We start from the raw sequence: 20847 nt of genomic DNA, 5'->3' as shown, positions 1-20847 counted from the left end.
GGTTGGGGTTGGGGGGTACGACAGGGCTGGGGCTGGGGGGAAGGGTGCGAACCGGGTTGGGGCTGGGTTGAATGGGGTGCGACATTGATGAGTTGGGGAGGTGGTCGGGTAGGCTGGGGGCGGAAAGGGCCGGAAGAGAGAGAGAGAGAGGTTGTGAGAAGCCCCAATGGAGATGCCCAAAATCCTGCTAAGAGAATTGCTAGTTTTTGGTCCTTGAGGTCTTCTCTTGAAGATGCTAACTTGAGTTTCTCTGGGCGCCTCTCAACGAGTTTAGCCTTTTTTAGGGCTTTTTGCACTCCGATGCCTATGAGAAAGTGGCAAAAGTCTTTAAATCTTGAGGTTGCAACTCCTGCGATAGTCCCTGAAATGGCACATTCCGAAGGAGAGAGAGAGAGAGAGAGAGAGAGAGAGAGAGAGAAGGGGGAGCTTGGGGTCGAGTCAGCAGGTAAGGCCTCCGCCGACAGGTAAGCTGCCATCGACAATAGGCCGTAGGTTGGGCAGTGTGGGTTAGGTTAGTGCAATCCCAGATCAGCTGCATCTTTTTTTTTTTTTTTTTTGCTTTTTTTGTTATTAGTTTTAATCTATTTTAAATTAATTTTTAGTTTTAAACTTTTTAATGATTTTTTTTCCTCCAAAAAAAAAGTTTTGATTTTTTTAGGTAGTAACCTTTGTTTTTTAGTTTTTAGTTTTTTTCTTTTTTCTTTAATTTTTATTTGTTTTAAAAATATCAAATTATCTCTTTTTGAACGGAAAAATAAACCGAGTTGACGAATTGTCTCAAACTAACACAAATCTTAAATATGTGTCCTACACTAAGACAAACCTGAACTGGTGTCCAAAACTAAGATTGACCCCAAAGTAGGTGTCCTGTTTGAAAAATTTTTTCTTGATTTTTTATGGGAAAATTTTTCAAAAAGAATTTAACCTTTGTCTATATGTCAATTCAAGACATGAATTATAGATTGTATCAATTTGCCCCTTCAACTTTATTTTTGATGTCAATATGCCACTTCCTTCAACTCAGTTGCAAAAAGGGGTGCGCACGACCAATGTCTTCGATTTAAAAAATTTATAAACCAAACCAATTACATGAGAAAAACCAAACCGGGCTGGCCAAGTTAATCGCTTTGAAAATAAGCTCAAATTAATTAACATGGCTTAAAATATTTTTAACTATAATATAAACAATTGACTAATAATAGCCCAAATAATTGGCCAACAAAAGGCCAAAAAAATGGTCTAAATGAGCCCAAAGAGAGGCTCACATGTTGGTTAAGCACATGAGAGCCATTTTTATAGACACAAAAAGAATGAAGGAAAGCTATTCTCACCAATGTGGGATTCATGAACATTTTACCTTGCACTCACTTTGAAATGCAATAAATAGATTTTATGTGCTAACATAAACAACAAAACAAATGTGGTATAGTGGGTTAAGGCGCACAATTATGGTGGAGTTTATAGGTTGGATCCTTGAAGTCCTCAAAATGCCATTATCTTTTTATAGTATCGGTTTGGTTTACATCGGTTTTTTTTTAACTACAACTACAAACTGAACCGATCTAGTCGGTTTGGTTAGTTTGTAAACCGACCTCCATTTTTTAAGGCTAAAAAACTGAACCAAACCAACCCAATGAGGTCGGTTTAGTCAGTTTGCATCGGTCTATGTCCACCCCTAGTTGCAAATTCCGTCCACTTTAGAGGTAAACTCGTCATTCCACTTGTAATGCAAGTCCTTAAAAGATTTATAAGTCAATCCACTTCATTATTTTTCCCTCATTTCTCTCTTCTTCCTCTTCTCCCCCCTCTTCTTCACATTCTTTCTCTTTTCTCTCTCTACTGGAAATAGAAGAAAAAGGTGGCCTACTGATTTTTTGGGTTTTGCTCTATTCTAAGAGTTTCGGTGAAAAATGATGAAATTTGGGTATTTTATTGATTCAATCTGAAATTGCTACCTGTGATTTGTTCATATGCTAAAATTACAATATGGGTTCTACTTAATTAGTGAAATTGTCAAGTAGGTTTTGCTTAAGTATTGAAATCAAATACTAAATCTTACAAATAACCATGTGATTAATTAGTAATTCAAAAGTTCAAACCATATTGATTAATTTATTTTTCAAGAAGAAGATATAAGAGAGAGATCTAGAAACAAGAAAATGTGATACTAAATTAAACCCATATATGTAATTAGCTAATAGCCTAATAGCTATACACGCAAATCGCGAGCTTGAAATGGAAGCTGTTGGGTTGTTGTTGGGTACTTGACAAGGTGTTTCCGGGGACTACGAAAGCTTCCATGATTCATCCATGTCTTCCTTTTCCATGTCCCATGCAATTCTCTCATGACTTGATCATTTTCTTTAGTTGCAGCTGCTGAGTGGATCCAAATCGAGGAGGAGGCAAAAATGATCATCAGCAACATCAAAACCCTGATCAACTGCACCATTTCTGTGGCACTCCTGCTGCTTCTGCTGTGGCCTGTGTGTGATATGTGCTTTTAGCTTTTGTCTTGGTGTCTGCAGAGAAGGAGAAGAGTAGTGTGGTAATTATAAAGAAGCTAGAAAAAGGGTAACTTTGCTTTGGTTGGAAGTCAGGTAGAAATCATTAAGCCTCCCACACTCTATGTACGTGTGGATGAGTTGTACTGTTGAGTATATAATTACTACTTAGGTGGCTAATAATTGTTGGGTCGGTTGGTGTGTAGTAGTTAAATGATTCTGTTAGTAGACTAAAGCTAGCCTTTAAGGAGCATCACTTTCAGAATAAGTAAAGCATATAAGTGCTTTACCTAGCTATTCAGTCAAGTGATTATCTCCGTCTGTTTTAAATCAGTTTGATGAGGGCTATTCTGATAATTACAAGAACAAGTTGGTAGTTGGTACAGTAACTAATGTTAGCTCTTTTAGAAAATAAAAACTTATTTTTCCAAATTTTTTATAATAATTATTAAGTTTTTTAAGCTTAAATCTCTATCAGCCGTTGGATCTCATTAGTTCGCATCCAACGGCACCCCGCACAATCTCACATTTATCTCGTATCTAACATACCACAAGAGAGAAATCTCGTATTTATTCCGTATTGAACATACCAAAAGAGAGAATTCATGTAGAGAAGAACTTCTATTTTGGTTGTAGGTAAGTTATTCTCATTCATGTAACATTGCAACCCTGCACATGAGCATCACCTGCAGATTCCCCTAAAGTAATTGATGAAAAATCTGATTTGTCTTTAATAATTATGGTTTAAGAACTTCTTTTTTTTGTTTTTCTGAAAAAAACTCCTTAAATTACTCAAAATGATAAAAAGTTTGATTTGTTACATCGCACATTCGCACCAAATTCCTCCTCATTATTAAGCTTAACTATATCGCACCTAATTACAAATTACAAAAGTTAAAACTAAAGGCATGAAAATGAAAAATAACTCAAACAAGATGAACAAAAATTGTAATTTCCCAATATAAGTTTTTTTTTTTTTTTGCTAAGAGTTTTAATTTAACTGTCCTACAATGTGAGTGTGAGTATAAGACTTCACTCTGATCTAGCAAATCCAAACAATTTGTATGATGTATAATCTCGATTTCTCTTTTTGGAACAGAATTAGTAGTTTATATTGTTTTGGGTTGCAGAAATCTGGAATGAGAATTAGAATTTGTTTGAGTTTGCATAGAGATCAAGAAACACAACACCCTGTAGGACCTGGCTAAACACAACTGTGACTTAATGACCACTCTTATTATTCAGCAAATTTACACCCTAAATTACCACAACTCAAAAGAACAAAGCAACACCCAAAAATTTTGAACAAAAAGAAAAAATAAATTACCCAACATTTGGAATTTTGAGCAAATTTTGAAGCACCCATCAGTGATTATTGAGTGCCTTCTTCAACTCCTCACTCATCACATCTCCCTCCGAAGATTTCTTGTCGTTGTTTCTCCAATCAACTTTCCCGCTCGAATTCCGACTCCCATTGCTCCTCGCGCCGGCGATTTCCTGCCGGAGATCCTCCACGGCTTTTCTCAGCAACCCATTCTCGCTCTGTAACGAATCCAGCTGACGCTTCACCGAGAAACAAGCCTCCGTCACCTCAGCATTCCCCGGAAATGTCATCAACGGCGCACCCGCCGCCTTTGTGCTGCTGCTGCTGCCCTTCGAATCCCCGCCGTCCACGTGTTCGATCCCGATCTTGTTCATCACCAGGAACGGGATTTTCTGAAACGCAATCCCCGTCGTCGGATTATTAGGACTGCTCCTCATCTCCGCCGGAACCCTAACGCCCCACCGCAAGCTCAGCACGGCTCGCTTCCTCACCGGCACTGACGTCCTCGCCGCCACCTCCATTCCGGAGAGAATACAGGAGATGGCTCCGGCTGCATGACTCTCCGGAGGCAAAACCGTAATTTTCTTCCCCGAAAACACGCCGTTCACCGCCACGGGCGTCTCCGCCACTTTAATCGACGAATTGTCCGCGGAAATGACGCCGTTTTCAGAGCCGACGATCTTATCAAACACCGAGGACTGCGATTTCTTGATCGAGAAGTCGCCGAACTGGGGCTTGAAGTGGAGCATGAAGCTAGGATTTCCGCGGCCGAGCAAATTGAACTCGGCGCTCATGAGCATGGAGCTGGAGATTGGCGACCCGAACGAGCCAGTACCAGTCTTGACGATGAGGGAGAAGGGGTTCCACGTGTCATTCGGGCGGTAGGCGAGTCGGATGGAGGGTCCGGATTCGAAGAAGGTGCCGAGGTTGAGAGTGAGCTCCTTGGACTCGCCGGCGATGATGCCGGACTGGAACGGCAGGCCCAAGATGCTGAGGGGCACTTTGGCCCTCAGCAATGGCTTCTGGTCCTCGCGGAATTTGACTGAAGCTTTCATTTTTTGATTTTGATTTTGATTTTGTTGCAGCAGAAAACCCTAACCCTAAATCCCAAATTGTGAATTTTTTGTTGTGCAAAATTTAAAACAATTTTCGTTTTGCAGTTACACAGTTACACTAGAGGAATGAAATTTTGGCTGGATTTGCGTTGCGTTTCGGTGGGTCCGTCAAAATTTAGCCCTCGACTTTGGGTGTATTTACGAAACTGCTGTGTTTCATGGCATGGGTTTAACTGTTTAAGGCTCTACTGCAAATTTGAGAAATGTTAGGGGTATATGTTTGCCTGCAAGAGGGTCACGGTTTGGTTTGGCCACACGTGGCAATAATGTATAAAACTTTTTAATTTTGAAGTTTGAAATTAAATTTTTTTTGAATTTTTAAAGTTTTAAAAATAATTACACAGAGTCACTGACTCACGTCCGGCGCGGACGGATTTAGTTGCTTAATGGTCGTTGACTCGTTGCTGGTGCTACATACATATTACAGTCCTTGGCTGCCAGATTCCTTACTCTCAAAATAGAGGATAGTAATAAAAATTTCATAGAGTGTATATACATATTATTTCTATATTTTTATTAAATAAATTTAATATGTGATAAAAATAAATAAACATATGAACATATACACTCATGATAGATAAATTTAACTCGACTAGCATAAAATCCCCTTTTTTTTTTTTTTTGGTATGGGTGTGATAGTTAATCCAACAAATTCCAAGAAAAAATATGAACAAGTCAATTAAATGCACATATTCTTAGCTATTCATAAAATCTTGTCATGCCAATGCAAAATGTCTAGCAACACTTTTTAACAGGACAATATGATTCCAACTCGATACAAAATCAATACAAATATGATTTGGTTCTTACTTAAAGCGAATTCATATATGATACTTAAGTTATTAATTACTGATATATATCAAATTAAAATAAATAACATATCAAGTTAATGTCAAATATGAAGCATCTGATTTTGATGTGACAAACATGTTTAACTAGTATTATATATTAAAAAAAAAAAAAAAACTCATTTTCCTTATTTAATAGATTTGTGTTCTTTTGATGATTTCCCAATGGTGGCGGGCATTTGGTTTTGTCTTACCAAGTGAGGTAGATTAACAACAATTTACTTTTTGATTTGTTTAGGTCATGGTTTGAGACTTGATGTGTGAACTTTGATTTTTGTGGTTATTGCATGGAAAGTGTACATAGTTGTTTATATTGCCCACGGAAAGATGCAATTTGAGTGTATTAACTGAAGATGATTTAGTTACCAATTAGTCATTAGCTTAGTGATATTTTTAGGCTTATTCGCTAATTTATTATTTGAAACTAATTTTTTTTTTCTCATTTTACCCTTTAAAAGTTAAATTTTCTTATTTTGTCCTCCGAATTTTATAAATGACTCATTCCGTCAATTTCATCCATTAATTCATTAAAAAAGCTGATGTGGTGCCTGCGTGGATGACCATTTTGGTAATTTACTAGACTAAAGAGGTGAGTGGGATTGACAACTCGCCAAATGGGTGCCACGTCAGAAAGAAGAAAAAAATAAAAAAAACAAACTAAAAGATTAAAAAAAAAAAAAAAGAGGGGGGTGAGGAGCAGACCCTCCACCTTACCCCAACCCCACCTCACTGCTCGCACCGGCGGCGACCCTCTTGCTAGCTGGCGAGGGATAGCGGTGAGACCACTCTCCTCGAGTTCGCCTCCACCTCTTCTTCCCTCCCCAGTGCACAAACCACCCCGAAAACCCAGCAAACCCGAGACCTAAAGCTAGCCCGATCGGAGCCACCGGCGTTGACTTGCCGTTTGCGACGACGTAGTGACTCACCACTAACCCAAATCTTTTCCTCTCGTCGTTCTAAACACGAGGGTAGCCTCCTTTTATCCATACGATCAGCCATGGCGGTAAATCGAAGCTCTAAAGGCCGGCGGCTTCCGGTTAGTTTTCTGTCGAACACGACGTCGTATTGGGTCGACCCAAGTATCAATCTTCTGATCGTCATCTACTCTCTCTGCTCTATCTGTTTATATGTTTGGTTTGAGCCAATTTTTGAGTTGATTTTGAATTCCACGTTTTGCAACTCCGTTGCTTATGGCGGCGGGTTGGGTGGTTTTCCTTATTGTTAAGCCTCCCCAAAATCCCAAAAGCCAATTTCCAGGTCTGGTTGAGTTTTTGGTGAGTTTTGTGTGTTGTTTTGGAGCTGGGCAGCCACCGTACTTGGTGGTTAAGGTTATGGTTTTAGGGAATTTGCAGAAAAAGAGAGAGAGAGAGAGAGAGAGAGAGAGAGAGAGAGAGAGAGAGAGAGAGAGAGAGAGAGAGAGAGGGGAAGGTTCACCGGAGGTATTGGGGTTGGGGTTGGTTGGTGGGGAGGGTATGAGGTAGGAGGGGAGGGTGGTGGCTACATTGGTTGCGGGTAGGGGAGAGATTTTTGGGTCTTTTTTTTTTTATGTGTTTGTTTAGTTTTTTAGTTTTTTGTTTAATTAAATTTTGTTGTGAACTTTTTTTTTTACTTTACAAATAATTTTTTATTACTTTTTTTGTCCACATGAGATTTTACATAACTAAAAAAAGGTCTCACATGTGCCATGTCAGCTCTTTTAACAGCAAAATAGATGGAGTTGGACGGAAACAATCTGATGAGAGTTATTTATAAAGTTTGAGAGGCAAAGTAAAAAGATTTAACTTTAAAGGGACAGTGTAAGAAAAAAAATTAGTTTTAGAGGGCACACTAGCGAATAAGCTATATTTTTATTCACAATGTTTTCAAGTTTGAATTCTCCTCCCACAAATAAAAATAATAAAAGTAACAGTGCGAATAGTATATGTAAAGCGAGGATTTGGATCCTCTCTTAAACTATCTAATCTTCTAACCTAATTAAGCTTTTTATTTTAAGATGTCATGTGTCTATTATAAGATCCTATGGTCTACAATAATTAGGGAAAGTAAAAAAGAGGGAAAAAAAAAATGTGAGTTTAACAATTTTATTGGCCTTTTTCTTTGGATGATTACGTTTTTTTGGCTGCCATAATTTTTCTTTTCTTTGTAAGCTGGGTTTGTTTGAGGATGTGCAGAGAGCCAGTGGTGGTTGCAAAGCCCTAATTGAATTGTGAAAGGCTACACGAGGTATCAGAATAAATTGTAGAGACATACAACAAGTGCATGTGGAGACTGGAGAGGTCTTTCTCTCTGCAAATTTATATTTCCATGAATTTCATCAATATGCTCTTAATATGATTTGTGCCACATGAATTTCAATACCCAATAATTGAAATTCGAGTTCTAATCACTCTTTGGAATCAAATGCAAGAAAAATAGAATCATTATGCAGGAAGACCTATACTCCAGGCTTATTGCCTCTCAAAATTTGTTCGGATGAGCAATAAGCAATGGACTATATATATATATATATATGAGGGACAACTTACCGAGAAAGAAAACAAACCATGGCAACCAAGGCCAAGGGTTATGTGTAGGAGACAAATTCATTAGGAAAAAAAGGTCCACGTTTTCCTTTATTTTATTTTTTCTAAAGTTAAAGGTTTATATTTTACAATTTAAATGAAAAACAAATGTCAAATTATTGTAGACCATATGATTTTATAATAGATGTGTGACACCTTAAAATAAAAAGCTTAGCCAAGTTAGGAGATTAGCTAGCTTAGGAGAAGATCCGGATCCGTAAAGCGAATGTATGATTACTAACGTTTTTTATTGATACTTAATAGGGAGGATCAGTTAAATGATCCCTTAAATGCTTATTTAAGGAATCTCTAATGGGATAACCCTACATTGTATTTTGATTATTGAAACTGTTTGCTTTTTAGTAATCTATTGAAGGATCATTCATGCAAAAAATTAGATAAATTATAAATTGTTGAATTAAATGGTCATAATTTCAATTTTTTATCGAAAACATATTGTTTGTTTATTTATTTAAACAAAATTAGATATTATAATGATTTTCAATTTGTCTAAATTTTTGCAAAGATGATATTTAAATAGAGTCCTAAAAATGTATAATTTGGATTATTAAATTATAATATAGAATGAGCTCCGCGAAAAATATTTTAAATAAAACTAGTTGAATAATTCATTAATGGATTATCCCTATGATACTTTCATAATGTGTCACTATGTCTTAAGGTAATAGGCAAAGCACATCAAATTGGTGACTAACTTTAACTTTCCATATCATTTAAGGTAGTAGGTAACATGGACCTAGAAAATAAAAAAGGAATGGAAACAAAATTCGGATGTTGCACCACAATGGCCTAATCTAAAGCTTAAAAAAGGAAAATTCACATGAATCATACCCCAATTTGCTTGCAAAGACTAAAGAGATAAATTAGGACCAATGAAAAAGAGAAACATTTGTCGTCTATTTGGGTATAGCCCTATAGAATCTATAGATGCCTAAGATGGATCATGGAACACAAGGAAGAATTAAGGTAAGTTTGACTTTACACTTAAAAAAAAAAAAAAAAATTATGGGTTGGCTTTCCATATAAGCTTCTTTTTTTTTTTTTTTTTTTTTTTTTCTTTGGACGAGTCTTTCCATATAAGCTTTCTTTTTTATGGGTTGGCTTACGCAGCAAGCCTTTTGATCTTTCATCACTCCCCAACATAAATGGTTGGAGAAATCTCAGCCGTTGATTCTCTTTTGGGCTAATACTAAAATTCACTTTGAAATAACCAGCAATCCCAACAGCCGCGTATTACACACAAATACACAGAAGAAGAAGAGGGAAAAACGACTCTTTAAATCCCATGCTCCTAGGGTTTTAAATTTTTATTTCAAAATTTTCAAATAATCTTCGAATTCGATTCCATGAGGGTTTACTATGGAGAACCATTTTAGTACATTGATTTTTCCTTGATTCTTTTCTTCCCGGGAAAGTTACCGAGAAAATTTAACTTTCCTGATTTTTTTTTTCCCGGGAAAGCTATCGAGGAATTCGAAGTAGTTGTACGGATGGTGAAACGCGAATTGGCTAGTGTGAATAGTAGTGGGGGAGATGAAAGGGACCAACATCAGGCCGTGGCTGACCGTAGAGTCCTCCGATCACGTTACCACACTGTGAAGACCATCATCAACGGTATCTACTTATCAATTTTTTTTAATTTTTTTTGTACTTATTTGGTTTATTTGTATGCTCTTTTGTGCACTTTATGCGTTTGATGTTTGGTTTCAGAGTTGTTTGTATTATTCACTCAATTGGGGTTTAAATTTCGTTTTTCTCTGTTTGGTTGCTGAGAAAAATCTTCGTGTTCAGTTTTTTATTTATTTTTTGTTTGTTTCTATTTCCATAAAAATGTGATATTTAAAAAATGTCTGGTTTCCGGAGGATGATTAATCTGTATAGGCGCGAATAAAAGCAGTTTAATTTTCTTAGTAATGAAATTATGGGAAGTTATAGTTTACATTTCGATATTATTTATTTCTAATTACTTTTTTTCCGGTGGCTAAAATGGATATGAAGATGAAAGAGAGGATATCACAAAAGCGGATTCTGAGAAGTTTAACTCGATCTTTAATGAAGTGGAGAGCTTGCACGAGCTGGGTAATTTCCCTTATTTGTCATATAAATTTTTCCTTTTAAACTGCTTTAGTTGTTTGTGGGTGATGCTTAATTTAATGGTTTGCAATGCGTTTCAGTACAAAATCCGAGAGAGCAAGTCGCTGATGCAGAGGCACTTTTGGACATCACGAACACCTTGATGACCTCTGTCAAGGCACATAACAAGGAAGGAATAACAGCTGCAGATTTTGTCACCTGTATTCTTAGTGACTTTGGGCAACAAAGTGGAAGCAGGAGCTCCATATCTTGGAAGGATATCGGAATTGCAGTCTCGCATGTTATCCAGAGAGGCCCTCAATGCTGCACTATGTAATAATAGCAATGGAATCATTGTATTTCTTTTTGTATATTCCTTCTTCTCTGAATTATTTGATTAATTATATGATTTGCTCTTATGTCAGGATTGGGCCTATGAATGCTGAAGTAAAGCTACGGAAGGCTGTTGTTCGTAGAAAACATGTGAAGCCTACAGAAAATGATACCCCTGAAGAGGTAAGAGTGGTTTATCCAATTTTTAGTGTTGCATCTTTACAAATTTCTCAGTCATAGAAGAATTCTCCTTACGAGCATTGTAGAACATGTGCATCTTTAATTCTCTATTGTGTTAACCCATTGTCATTTCAATCTGTGATATTATTTGTACCTGATTTTTGGCTTGGAATATCTCCTATTTTCTCCTGAAATTCTGAGCAGTTACCTAAAATTCACTGTAACTTTGTGCAGCTTAAGGATTCTGTTGCAGAAGAAGAAACGGAAACTGTTAAAAATGTGGCAACTTTGTTTAATATCTTGAGGAAAAATAGAAGAGTCAGGCTTGAAAATCTAGTCCTGAATCGAAATTCTTTTGCACAGACAGTGGAAAATTTATTTGCCCTCTCATTTCTAGTTAAAGATGGGCGAGCTGAAATAAAACTGAATGAGGAAGGCTATCATCTAGTTTGTAAGATCCTTTGCAAATGCTCACTTTCATCTCTATGAGGGCTTATTCTCTTCTATTTTTTGTTTGGTTATTTATATAGTTTTGTGTTTGCTATGTCAGCACCAAGGAATGCTCCTGCTGCCAATGTTGTTGCCTCAGGGAAGGTTGATTACTGCCACTTCGTCTTCAGATTGGATTTCAATGACTGGAAGGTACTTGAAGATTTTATTGATTGAATGTTTATAATAGCTCATCTAATCAATGATTTTCCTTTTCTAAACAAACCTGTCCCTTGCTGGAATTCTCAGTTGATGAAACAGTCTGTTGGGGCTGGGGAGGAGCTGATGCCACATAGGTCTGAAGTAAACATATCAAGCAATTCTCAATCAGATCCGCAATGTGAAGAATCTCAAACAACAGCAGCTACAACACCAATTAGGAAGTTGTCCAGAAACAGAGGCTTGGTTTTACAGGAGCAGCCTGTTGCGGAAAGTTTGGGTGATAGTAATCAATCAATTGTGGAAGATTCGCCTGGATGTGATTATACTGAAGCAAGAGCTGCTGCCATTCGGAAAGGAAAGCGTAAACTGTTGTAAGGTTTTACAGAGGGAGATGAAGTATACTTCTTTTGCTGAGATTTAGGATTTGCTTTGAGTTACAACTAGCAGTCATTCATCTTTGTATAGTTAGAGTTTTATGCATTATTTTGGTTTCATGCATATAGGGAAGGGTAAACTGATGTGAGGTTTACCAAGGGAGATGAAGTATGCTTTTTGCTGACATTTAGGAGGTGCTGTGTAACTTACAACTAGCAGTCATTTAGCTCTGTAGAGTCATTTTATCAATTATTTTGGTTTCATACATGGGAAATTTCTGTCATAGAACCACTTTTTGACCCTTGGATGTTGATGAGTTCACTTTTCCACTATTAGGGTATAGATTCTCTATCATTAGATGTGGTTGTAGAACATACAACCACTGTACCAAGGCTGAATTCTCATACGTGTAGGACTAGGATGTCATCCTCCCTCTTGGTCCATTTCTCCTTTAGTTATATTTTATTTTATTTTTTAGGTGCTTTTTGATACTAGAAGGTTCTTATATAGTAATTTTTTAGGTGCAATTTTCTATTCATTTTTTGTGATATTTTTAGGTACAAATTGCGATCATTCTGTGATGATTGTACTAAAAATATTCATTCATAAAAGCCCCTGCTATACAATTATTTTATTATCAATCCAGAAACCTGTCTCCACAAATGCAATATGAACATGTTTTCTCCACAACTTGACATTGCTCAATTTGGAGAAAGGCCTTGATGTGACCTTGGTTCTTTTGTGAAGAGCATTGCTATATTGGAAAAGAAAGAAGAGGGCAGTAAAAGATGCAGAGGGATGCTATTGCCACCTTTCAGACTGCTTACTACTCACATGTTATTCACTTATTCTTCATATCATGTCCAAACCCAGTAATATTCTCAAAATACTCCTAATCCCAATCCATATTTTTTTTTTTTATTGTCATGGCTGTCAAAAGATTTTACAATATGATAACATTAGTGAAAATACCAACAGATTTTGTGTTATTTTCATTCCACCCTTGATTTTGGTTTCGAGTGGAAACAGATGAGGGAACTGAATAAAAATGATAACACCTATAATGTCAACAGCAAATAAGCACTCACATAATCCTTGTTATCTGGACCTCTATAGAGCACACAACAGCATTAGTTTTCTTTTGGAATATTAAGGGTTTGTAAAGTTGCGCTGTCCACTGCCAATCCCATTGCATTTAGACCATTGTTGACGTAGACAACGCTGCCGGTGATAGCTGATGCCAATGGTGATGCCAGGAAGGCAGCAACATTCCCCACCTCCTCTGTTTCCATGTATGTTTAATGTCAAAGTAAGTTACCAGGAAAAATTATAATCTAATGGAGAATGGAAAATATGAAATTCATGCCTGCATGGTTTTGTTACAATTAATGCATTCTGGTTCATCAAGTAGAAAAAGGATGACAAGCTAAAAATATCATGATTTTCAACAACATTTAGGGTCACCAAATGGGTATTTCATTTATTTAAATTCAGCCTATTTTGACAAGAGTGGTGTTATTCACTTATTCCCACCCACCTATCTTATTTTCCCACCTCTATTTTTAAACAAATTTAATTATAATTTTCTTCTTTTATAAATTTACTAAAAATGACATACTAACAGAAAAAACAAAAATCTAAGGCTACCATGACTGCCTAGCAGAACACAAATAGAATGCCAAGTGCTAAGAGTATAGAAACATGGATCCACCACTTTCAACACTTTTTTTTACAAAAATGTAAGAATCTAATTGAGCCCATAGATGAACTTCTAACCACTGCACCCATTGCCTACCAACTTCAACAAGAATATTTGTCTTTTCATTGATTTAGGATGATTTAAAAGTTCAATTGAAATCGAGTATTACTTGTTTCATCTAATTTGATTGGACAATCATTTTGTAGAGAAGATCTTTTATATTCTTCATAAGAGGTGAATCATAGTTTATAATGATATTCTCAAGGTAATTTAAACTCAAATTTAATTATTGCATCATTGTACGATGTAAATACAAGCTAATTATTCTCGTGGAAAAATTATTAGCTTGATCTGATTCCTCCTATGTTATTAATGTTTGAACAGACAAAGCTCAACTTAATTTGTTCATAAGCTCGACTATCTTTCTTCTTCATGGTTAATTGGATCCTTAATTGCAAGCAAGACCATCAAAGAGTCTTGTGAGTTTGTGATCTGCAAGGGATGTCTTATCCTTGAAACATCTTAGAATCACCCCCTTTTTTGGACATCACGAGTTCTGCCGTGGAGAAGGAGGAGGTCAATTAGGATAGGGGAAAGGGAAGAAGAAGGTGAAGGAGATGAAAGGGATAGGGGAAATTTGGGAATAATGGGGGGGGGGGGGGGGTGAATAAATTTGTTTTTTTACAAAAAATTGTGGGGGTGTGAAAATAAGGTGGGTGGGTAAATAGGAATGGGGGGGTGGCAATAGTGCCACTCTTTTGACAATCATTTATTTCTAACAGATAAGATGCTGACATGTATACTAACACATGCTATCAAGTTTGGTGACCCTAACTTTATTGTTTAAGAAAATTCCAAGATATAACAAATTTGAACATTCTATCAAATAATTGTGTACTTAATTACTCACCAGCAGATAATTCCTTCTGTAAGGGTGCATTGGCTGATGAGTAGTCAATCATCAAATCAATAAAACCAATTGCTTTTGCAGCACGACTTCTTAATGGACCTGCATTAGGGGAGAAAGAAACATGAATAAGAAAATGTGAGGGGGGTGAAACAAGTTTAAAGCCCCAAGAAGCCATTTGGTGGACTTAAACATCTGACATCCCAAGAACCATTACCACTTATCAGCATCATATTGAATTTTGAGGGATGATTTCCACCCTCTCTCCCTCTCTCTCTCTCATATATATAAAACCCTGTGAAACACATCCCCACAGAATAGGAGGAGGTGCACCACATCTCTTCTGAGAGATTTTAATAAAACATCAAAGAATATGATATTTAAATTGATATTCAGTTGGAAATTCATCCAAGAAGAAGGCATAACAACTGCTCTCAACTCCGGAATCAAAGAGTTCCATTATCAATAGCATACACATAACATAATGATATTTTGGCATCAGAACATAAATGCTCTTAGACCTCAAAAAGATGGTCATGTTAATGTTAACTACCGTACCTGCAGATATTGTGTTGACTCTAATTCCGTGTTTTCTTCCAGCTTCAAAGGCCAGCACCTGAATCAGGATAGAAATGTGATACATATTTTTCATCACAAAAAAATAGAAGAAATTTAGATATGGTCAATCTCAAATATATGAAAAAACAAAATTAAACGACTCACACGTGTGTCGCTCTCTAGAGCAGCCTTCGCTGAACTCATGCCTCCACCATATCTGCAAGTAGAATAGTCTAAAATGAAAAGTTTGTTCTGAGAAGTGTTCACTTAGTTTCAATGCAAGAAGAAACATACCCTGGAATGACCCTTTCTGAACCAATGTATGTTAGAGAGATGGAAGCACCACCTGTCATGTCAACACATACCCTTAGATTCTAGGCTTTCTAGCAACACTTAATGGCACATACAATGAATTCTTGAAAAAAAAGAGAAAGAAAGTAATAAAATCAGAACTTTGCCTGGGTTTATTATTGGAGCAAAATGCTTGAGTAAAGAAATGAACGAGTAACTTGATGCCGAGATTGCTGCGAGATATCCATTTCTTGATGTCTCCAAAAGATGTTTGGTAACCTGTGCATGATACATATATTAACTACCTAAGTACCTTGAAGATCTTAAACAACACTGCTAAATAAAAAATGCGACCAAGTGTTCACCTCGGGTCCATTAGCAAGTGAATGGACAATGATATCAATGCTGCCAAAATCCTGTTTTACAGATTCAGCAACCTCCTGCAAAACATTTCTAAAGAATCAGCCAACATAGTCCATCTGCGTCAGTTTCTTAAACAAACATAACCAATAGTAAAAAGAAAATAAGCTCGATACATTCAAATATGCAATTCACCATGAACTTCAGTGACCAGAAACAGATGGAAATATGTATTTGCAAATAAGCTTGATACATTTCAAGCATGCAATTCACCAACAAGTTCAATGACCAGAAACATCTGGAAAAATACATTTTCTACCATCATAATTCTGACACATTCTAATTTGCACCTTGCAGATCATATACAATGAGCCAACCAATCTCATGGAGGTGACCACTGACCAGGGTGGAAGTTTTGGTCTCCATGACCAGGAGGCCACAGATTAGATGAACTTTCAGTATATTTTTTGTGGGGTCCAGGTCCAAGCTATGGAAAATGATTATGTTATATGAAATAGGCCAAATTTATATGTAAATCTTTTTGCAAATATCATTTTTTTGGGGGAAGGAGAAGGGGGGAGCCAAGGCCCTTTCTGGTCCCCTCTTCCTTTGGCCTCTGCATATCACAATAAGGCCAGGCTATAAAATTAGTCATTTTCTATGAGTCAATAAAATCTTAATTTAATAACTTCAATTGGATAATAATCTGGTCCACAAAATATGATACCGTAACAGTCCAATTTGAGGATCCCAAGTAGCGTTTGTTTGATTTGATCTGCACAGAACCAAAATATGAACATCACTACAAATATAATTCAACTTGATTGCACATTTCAGAAACTAAATCAAGAGATTTGTACATCTTCAGGAACATGGTCAGGATTGTCAAAAACTGCATCCAATGGATAAACTTTGGTAATTTCCATCAAAGAACCATCTGGCAATCTGAAAGAATAAAGGGAAAACTTCATTTAGCAATAACAGAAAATTAGAGACAGTTAGAAAACATCAACAGATTTGCATGAAATGCAGGAAACAAAATATATGCTCTTACTTGCGTGATTCATCAAACTTCCCACGCCTTAAACTGGATTCGAAAATATTAAGTGCCTAGGTGGAATAATACTTCATTAAAAACTATAAATCTTGTCAGAAGTTAAGGCTCCATGATCACAAGAAAAATTTGGTTAGATCAATTTACATACCGGCACCCATGTACCAACTAGAATTTCAGCACCAGCAGCAGCAAGAGATTTTGCTATTGCCCAACCATATCCGTTATCATCAGCCACACCAGCAATGAATGCTCTCTTTCCTGCAAACAGCTGCCCCAGTGTTAGATGCAGCAGTTGCTATGCTCTCCTTGTTGGAAAGCCAATACATTGATATTACTTAATTCCTTTTCCCAAACCTTTTGTCTCTCTACTTCTTGGAAGAAAATAATTGAAACATAGAAATTAAGGAAAGACTCACAGTCTTTCTTTGCTTTTGAGAGCGTTTTTTTAGATGAATTCACATTCCTTTTACTATCCTCCTGATTTAGGACTAGAGCTCTCTTGATTTTCTGGCATTAAAAACCAAAATGAGGACAGTGTACCTGTAGTTCTTTATTGACACCGCCAATAATCTAAAAATAAAATGTCATGGAGGGTAATGACAAGGACCTTCCAGGGAGACTTCACTGCAACATCTCTGACTCATTTTCAAGCATTTTTAGTTTGTGTATCAGTGTATACCTCTGTTTAAATCAGTGTGATGGTTAGGAATATACATGGATCCTAGACATGGTAATATTGCAATCTGAAAGCAGGTCCTGGCATCCTTCTATCTGTCACTCAGTAACTTATGCAGACGCTATGAGTTCGCAAGTATGCTGGTTTTCTAGACATGGTAATAACTCTTGTTGCTTGATTTTACTTGTGTGTCATTCAGTGTAAAAGTCTATGACAATTAAGAAAAACACAGTTTCTAACAAAATATAAACAAGTTAAAATGTGGAGTGCTTAAGCATAATTGCTATAAGAAAGATGCTTGACCTCTCAAATCAATAGGCAATCCTGGCAGTGGATTGTTCTCAGCTGCTCCTGACAATGCTCTTGTGATAACCTTCACTGATTTTGAAGGCCCTTATTTGAAGCTCTGGAAGAATGGCTGCCTTGCCGAGATGTGAGAAGAGCTTTGAAGCCTTTTCGAAATTGCCACTTCACTTTTTTTACCAAACTTTGATGTGCATGACATATAAGTTCTTTGAAAGGAAGATATGCAAGGCTTAACTGCTGCCATGTGTGATCCAGGAGTTGCAGTCATGGCCATTTTTGATACAGATCGCCAGAAACAAAACAAAATTCTGCAATATCGAGAAGCCATTAACATTTGCAACACACATAGTAACACTAACACCCTGCTAGTAAGTTCCAACTTTTCACATGTTATCAGCAATTATTTAGAGATATATCTAATGCTGCTTCTTAACTATCAACACAAGCAGCTAACTAAACATATTTTCTTATAAAGTTCACAAATCAAGTTGTAAATAGTGTCCTTGTATACAATTAAAATCTGTTAATTAATTAGTCTAGCTAGTCAGTGTAGATTGTAAGAATAAAGAATATCTGTCTCAACCTGCAACATATATGACTAAATCTTCACATGGCTGAAAGACGTGAAACACTAATTTGGCACATTACTTTTCCACATTGGCAAACAATTTTTATCACAGTGGTAGTATTTAATGAATGGAAAGCAAAAAAAAATCAAACAATAAATTATTGGTTTCACATTTTTGGATTAGATGGTAACCACCAGTAAAAACAATAACAGTCTCAACCAAATTTCTCTATAAAACCTTCGCAAACTAAATGAATCAGCATATTTGGAAACATATAAACACACACATAGAACATTGAATCAACCCAATGAAAAGACTCCTAGAATGTAACAACATTTAGTTAACTCAGAAGTATTACTTATAAGCATGCATACAATTTGACCAAAAAAAAAAAAAGAAGAAGCATGCATACAAGAAAGATCCGGGACTCACCTAGTCACCTCTGACCTGACCTCTGTGATAGTGTCTGGGAGAGAAGAGAAGGTTAAGGTTGTATGTATATATAATGTGAGTGAGTGTTCTGTGTTGGTTTCGATGAAATCAAAGTTTTGGTTTGTTGGATGGTAGGTGTTGGTGACTGTTAGTGTTGGGAAACTTTGGGACTTCCATTCCGATATTTTAATTTTATCTTTTACAAACTAAAGTTTTATGACTTTTAAAATTCTAACTAAACTCCTATATATGTACAGTTGCAAATCTTTTTTTCAAGGATAGCAAGGATCGAGTGCTCGGCAGTTCATTTTTGTTTCTCCCATGAGCGCTCGACGCTGGTTTGTCGGCTTTGAGCAAAAAATATCAGAATTAAAACTTAACATGCAATCTTCATAAATTACATTCTACATCTTAAGAGGGTACGAGGTAAACACGTACCCTATAGTCTATATCCTCAAAAACGAGAAGAGGAAGCAGCGGCAAGCGCTTGCAACGCTCGGCTGTTATAAAGAAAATACTGCCGAGTACTCGGCACCATTGTCAAGCGCTCGGCACTGGATGCTAAAAACAAAATAGAGACATGGCAGTGGTTAAAAGATTTTATTTAAAAAAAAAAAGAATCCACAAAGTTTCAGTTAAAAAAAGAAACATAAAAAAGATTAAACTCTAATTTTCTGACGGGAGAACATAAAGGAGTTGAGCATTTGGTTTTGGCAGCTATGTGGAAGTACAATTTTGCCCTTGCTATATTGACTTGGCATAGTTCTTTGATTACTGGTCGAATTCTACACTTTGAAGTGGAAGGTGGGCTAGTGGGGCCCAGTGGACTGAGGATGGTGAGAGTCCGTTTTCCTTTATTATACATTGACAAATTTGTTCCGCTACTATGAGTAAAGATTCAGCATTTGTTATGGCCAAATAATGATTTGGTATCTCTAGTTTGCGTAAGTTCGATTAAGCTACTTTTAGTTTCGATTATTTCAATTTTAATATCATACTTTACTTATTATTTCAATTGCCATAAACAATTTAAGAGTTTAAATAGCAACATTCTAGTCAATTAATTATTGGTTTAGTGATGATTCTTTTTACAATATTCGAAAAGTTTAAAGTGCAAATCTCTCATTTTTTAAATAAATATATAGCAACAACCTACTTTTGTTTTGTTTTGTTTTGTTTTGTTTTGAGTAAAGAGGCTTGAAGGCTTTAAGATTTATTTCTCATCCATGCAAGGCCGGGAGAAGCCAATCCGAGCTCTCCTCAAGCCAAACAAGAGAATGAGTACAATCTAAAGTCTAAACCTTAACATATATATGCGTGGCTGATAATGTGATAGAAAAAATGAAAATGATGTAACAAGTTTTTTATCTCTGAAACAATAGCACCATATATATATATACTAAAGCAATCTAGCTCCCTCATCAAGTTAATTATGAATCAAATTCCACACAAATGGGATACAAGTATCCATCTCAAGCCAACTGAAGACCATATATACAAGATGGCATGAACCTACTTCTAATGATTAATGCTTTTGGTTCTCCATTTTGGACAAGTTAAAAGTTTGTGGTGTCATGCATAATTTGATGAAGTATTATAGACTTATTCTCTAATAAGATATTTAAATAATTACATGGTTGAAAAACTAGTCTTCATTTTATAAGGGATTCGATATTGTTGTTAACTCTAGTATTATAGAGTTATTCTCTAATCAAGTTCTTCTATGCTTTCAATTTCTTCTCAGCGATTCGATATTGTTGCTAATCAATCACTACAGTTTCAAGTTTGTTTCTCTTTGACTTGATTCTTAATTGCTCTTTTCAAATTCATTTATGATTTTGATGAATTGATTTGTAGGTTCTGATTTTGCGAATTTTTTATTTTCACTTTCGTTTCTATTTGATTCATTAATTTGTATGTTTTGATTTTGCGATTTGGATTTGGATGTTTTTGTTCATTAAATCGCTACAACTTTAGGTTTGTTTGACTACAATTTGATGGTTAAGTTTC

At 36.2% G+C, this 20847-nt stretch overlaps 4 protein-coding genes across 5 annotated transcripts; 1 reads left to right on the top strand and 3 right to left on the bottom strand.

Moving 5' to 3' along the window:
• Nucleotides 1-1960: 1960 nt before the first annotated feature.
• Nucleotides 1961-4958, bottom strand: LOC147282312 (uncharacterized). The gene is made up of 2 exons (XM_086247852.1): nt 3829-4958; nt 1961-2519 (listed from the first exon to the last, which is right to left on the bottom strand). The coding sequence occupies exon 1, from the start codon at nt 4878-4880 to the stop codon at nt 3867-3869; it is 1014 nt and encodes a 337-aa protein (XP_086103978.1). The 5' UTR covers nt 4881-4958; the 3' UTR covers nt 1961-2519; nt 3829-3866.
• Nucleotides 4959-9620: 4662 nt separating this feature from the next.
• LOC147282311 (non-structural maintenance of chromosomes element 4 homolog A-like) lies at nt 9621-12870 on the top strand. 2 transcript variants are annotated; one of them, XM_086248520.1, is made up of 8 exons: nt 9621-9984; nt 10369-10449; nt 10545-10776; nt 10869-10959; nt 11191-11407; nt 11507-11598; nt 11695-11978; nt 12732-12870. In XM_086248520.1, the coding sequence occupies exons 1-8, from the start codon at nt 9861-9863 to the stop codon at nt 12856-12858; spliced, it is 1248 nt and encodes a 415-aa protein (XP_086104646.1). In that variant the 5' UTR covers nt 9621-9860; the 3' UTR covers nt 12859-12870. The 2 variants fall into 2 exon arrangements, with proteins under 2 accessions (XP_086104646.1, XP_086104647.1); XM_086248521.1 differs by lacking the exon at nt 12732-12870 and having other exon boundaries at nt 11695-12705.
• Nucleotides 12871-13008: 138 nt separating this feature from the next.
• Nucleotides 13009-15492, bottom strand: LOC147282310 (enoyl-[acyl-carrier-protein] reductase [NADH] 2, chloroplastic-like). Its single transcript, XM_086246174.1, has 5 exons — nt 15441-15492; nt 15312-15363; nt 15147-15204; nt 14592-14690; nt 13009-13264 (listed from the first exon to the last, which is right to left on the bottom strand). Exons 2-5 carry the CDS (start codon nt 15348-15350, stop codon nt 13113-13115), a joined length of 348 nt encoding a protein of 115 aa, XP_086102300.1. The 5' UTR covers nt 15351-15363; nt 15441-15492; the 3' UTR covers nt 13009-13112.
• LOC147282309 (enoyl-[acyl-carrier-protein] reductase [NADH] 1, chloroplastic-like) lies at nt 15410-16858 on the bottom strand. Its single transcript, XM_086248196.1, has 5 exons — nt 16658-16858; nt 16525-16572; nt 15803-15877; nt 15605-15716; nt 15410-15492 (listed from the first exon to the last, which is right to left on the bottom strand). Exons 1-5 carry the CDS (start codon nt 16766-16768, stop codon nt 15410-15412), a joined length of 429 nt encoding a protein of 142 aa, XP_086104322.1. The 5' UTR covers nt 16769-16858.
• Nucleotides 16859-20847: the final 3989 nt, after the last annotated feature.

This window comes from Dryas octopetala, chromosome 6 (genome assembly GCF_963921425.1).
Source record: "Dryas octopetala chromosome 6, drDryOcto1.1, whole genome shotgun sequence".
NCBI classification, from domain to species: Eukaryota; Viridiplantae; Streptophyta; class Magnoliopsida; order Rosales; family Rosaceae; genus Dryas; species Dryas octopetala.
This window is presented reverse-complemented; position numbering and strand designations above follow the sequence as displayed.

Excerpts from the sequence above, each read along its gene's own strand:
- LOC147282312 (XM_086247852.1), bottom strand. The coding sequence starts at position 4,880 with ATGAAAGCTTCAGTCAAATTCCGCGAGGACCAGAAGCCATTGCTGAGG.
- LOC147282311 (XM_086248520.1), top strand. The coding sequence starts at position 9,861 with ATGGTGAAACGCGAATTGGCTAGTGTGAATAGTAGTGGGGGAGATGAA. Across the intron at positions 10,777-10,868 it reads GGCCCTCAATGCTGCACTAT|GATTGGGCCTATGAATGCTG; the intron begins GTAATAATAGCA and ends CTCTTATGTCAG. Across the intron at positions 11,979-12,731 it reads AAAGGAAAGCGTAAACTGTT|CATTGCTATATTGGAAAAGA; the intron begins GTAAGGTTTTAC and ends TTTTGTGAAGAG.
- LOC147282310 (XM_086246174.1), bottom strand. The coding sequence starts at position 15,350 with ATGAGTTCAGCGAAGGCTGCTCTAGAGAGCGACACACGT. Across the intron at positions 15,205-15,311 it reads CTCTAGAGAGCGACACACGT|GTGCTGGCCTTTGAAGCTGG; the intron begins GTGAGTCGTTTA and ends ATCCTGATTCAG. Across the intron at positions 14,691-15,146 it reads AGTCAACACAATATCTGCAG|GTCCATTAAGAAGTCGTGCT; the intron begins GTACGGTAGTTA and ends CCCCTAATGCAG.
- LOC147282309 (XM_086248196.1), bottom strand. The coding sequence starts at position 16,768 with ATGAAGTTTTCCCTTTATTCTTTCAGATTGCCAGATGGTTCTTTGATG. Across the intron at positions 15,878-16,524 it reads CCTCAAATTGGACTGTTACG|GAGGTTGCTGAATCTGTAAA; the intron begins GTATCATATTTT and ends AATGTTTTGCAG. Across the intron at positions 15,717-15,802 it reads CACTTGCTAATGGACCCGAG|GTTACCAAACATCTTTTGGA; the intron begins GTGAACACTTGG and ends TATCATGCACAG.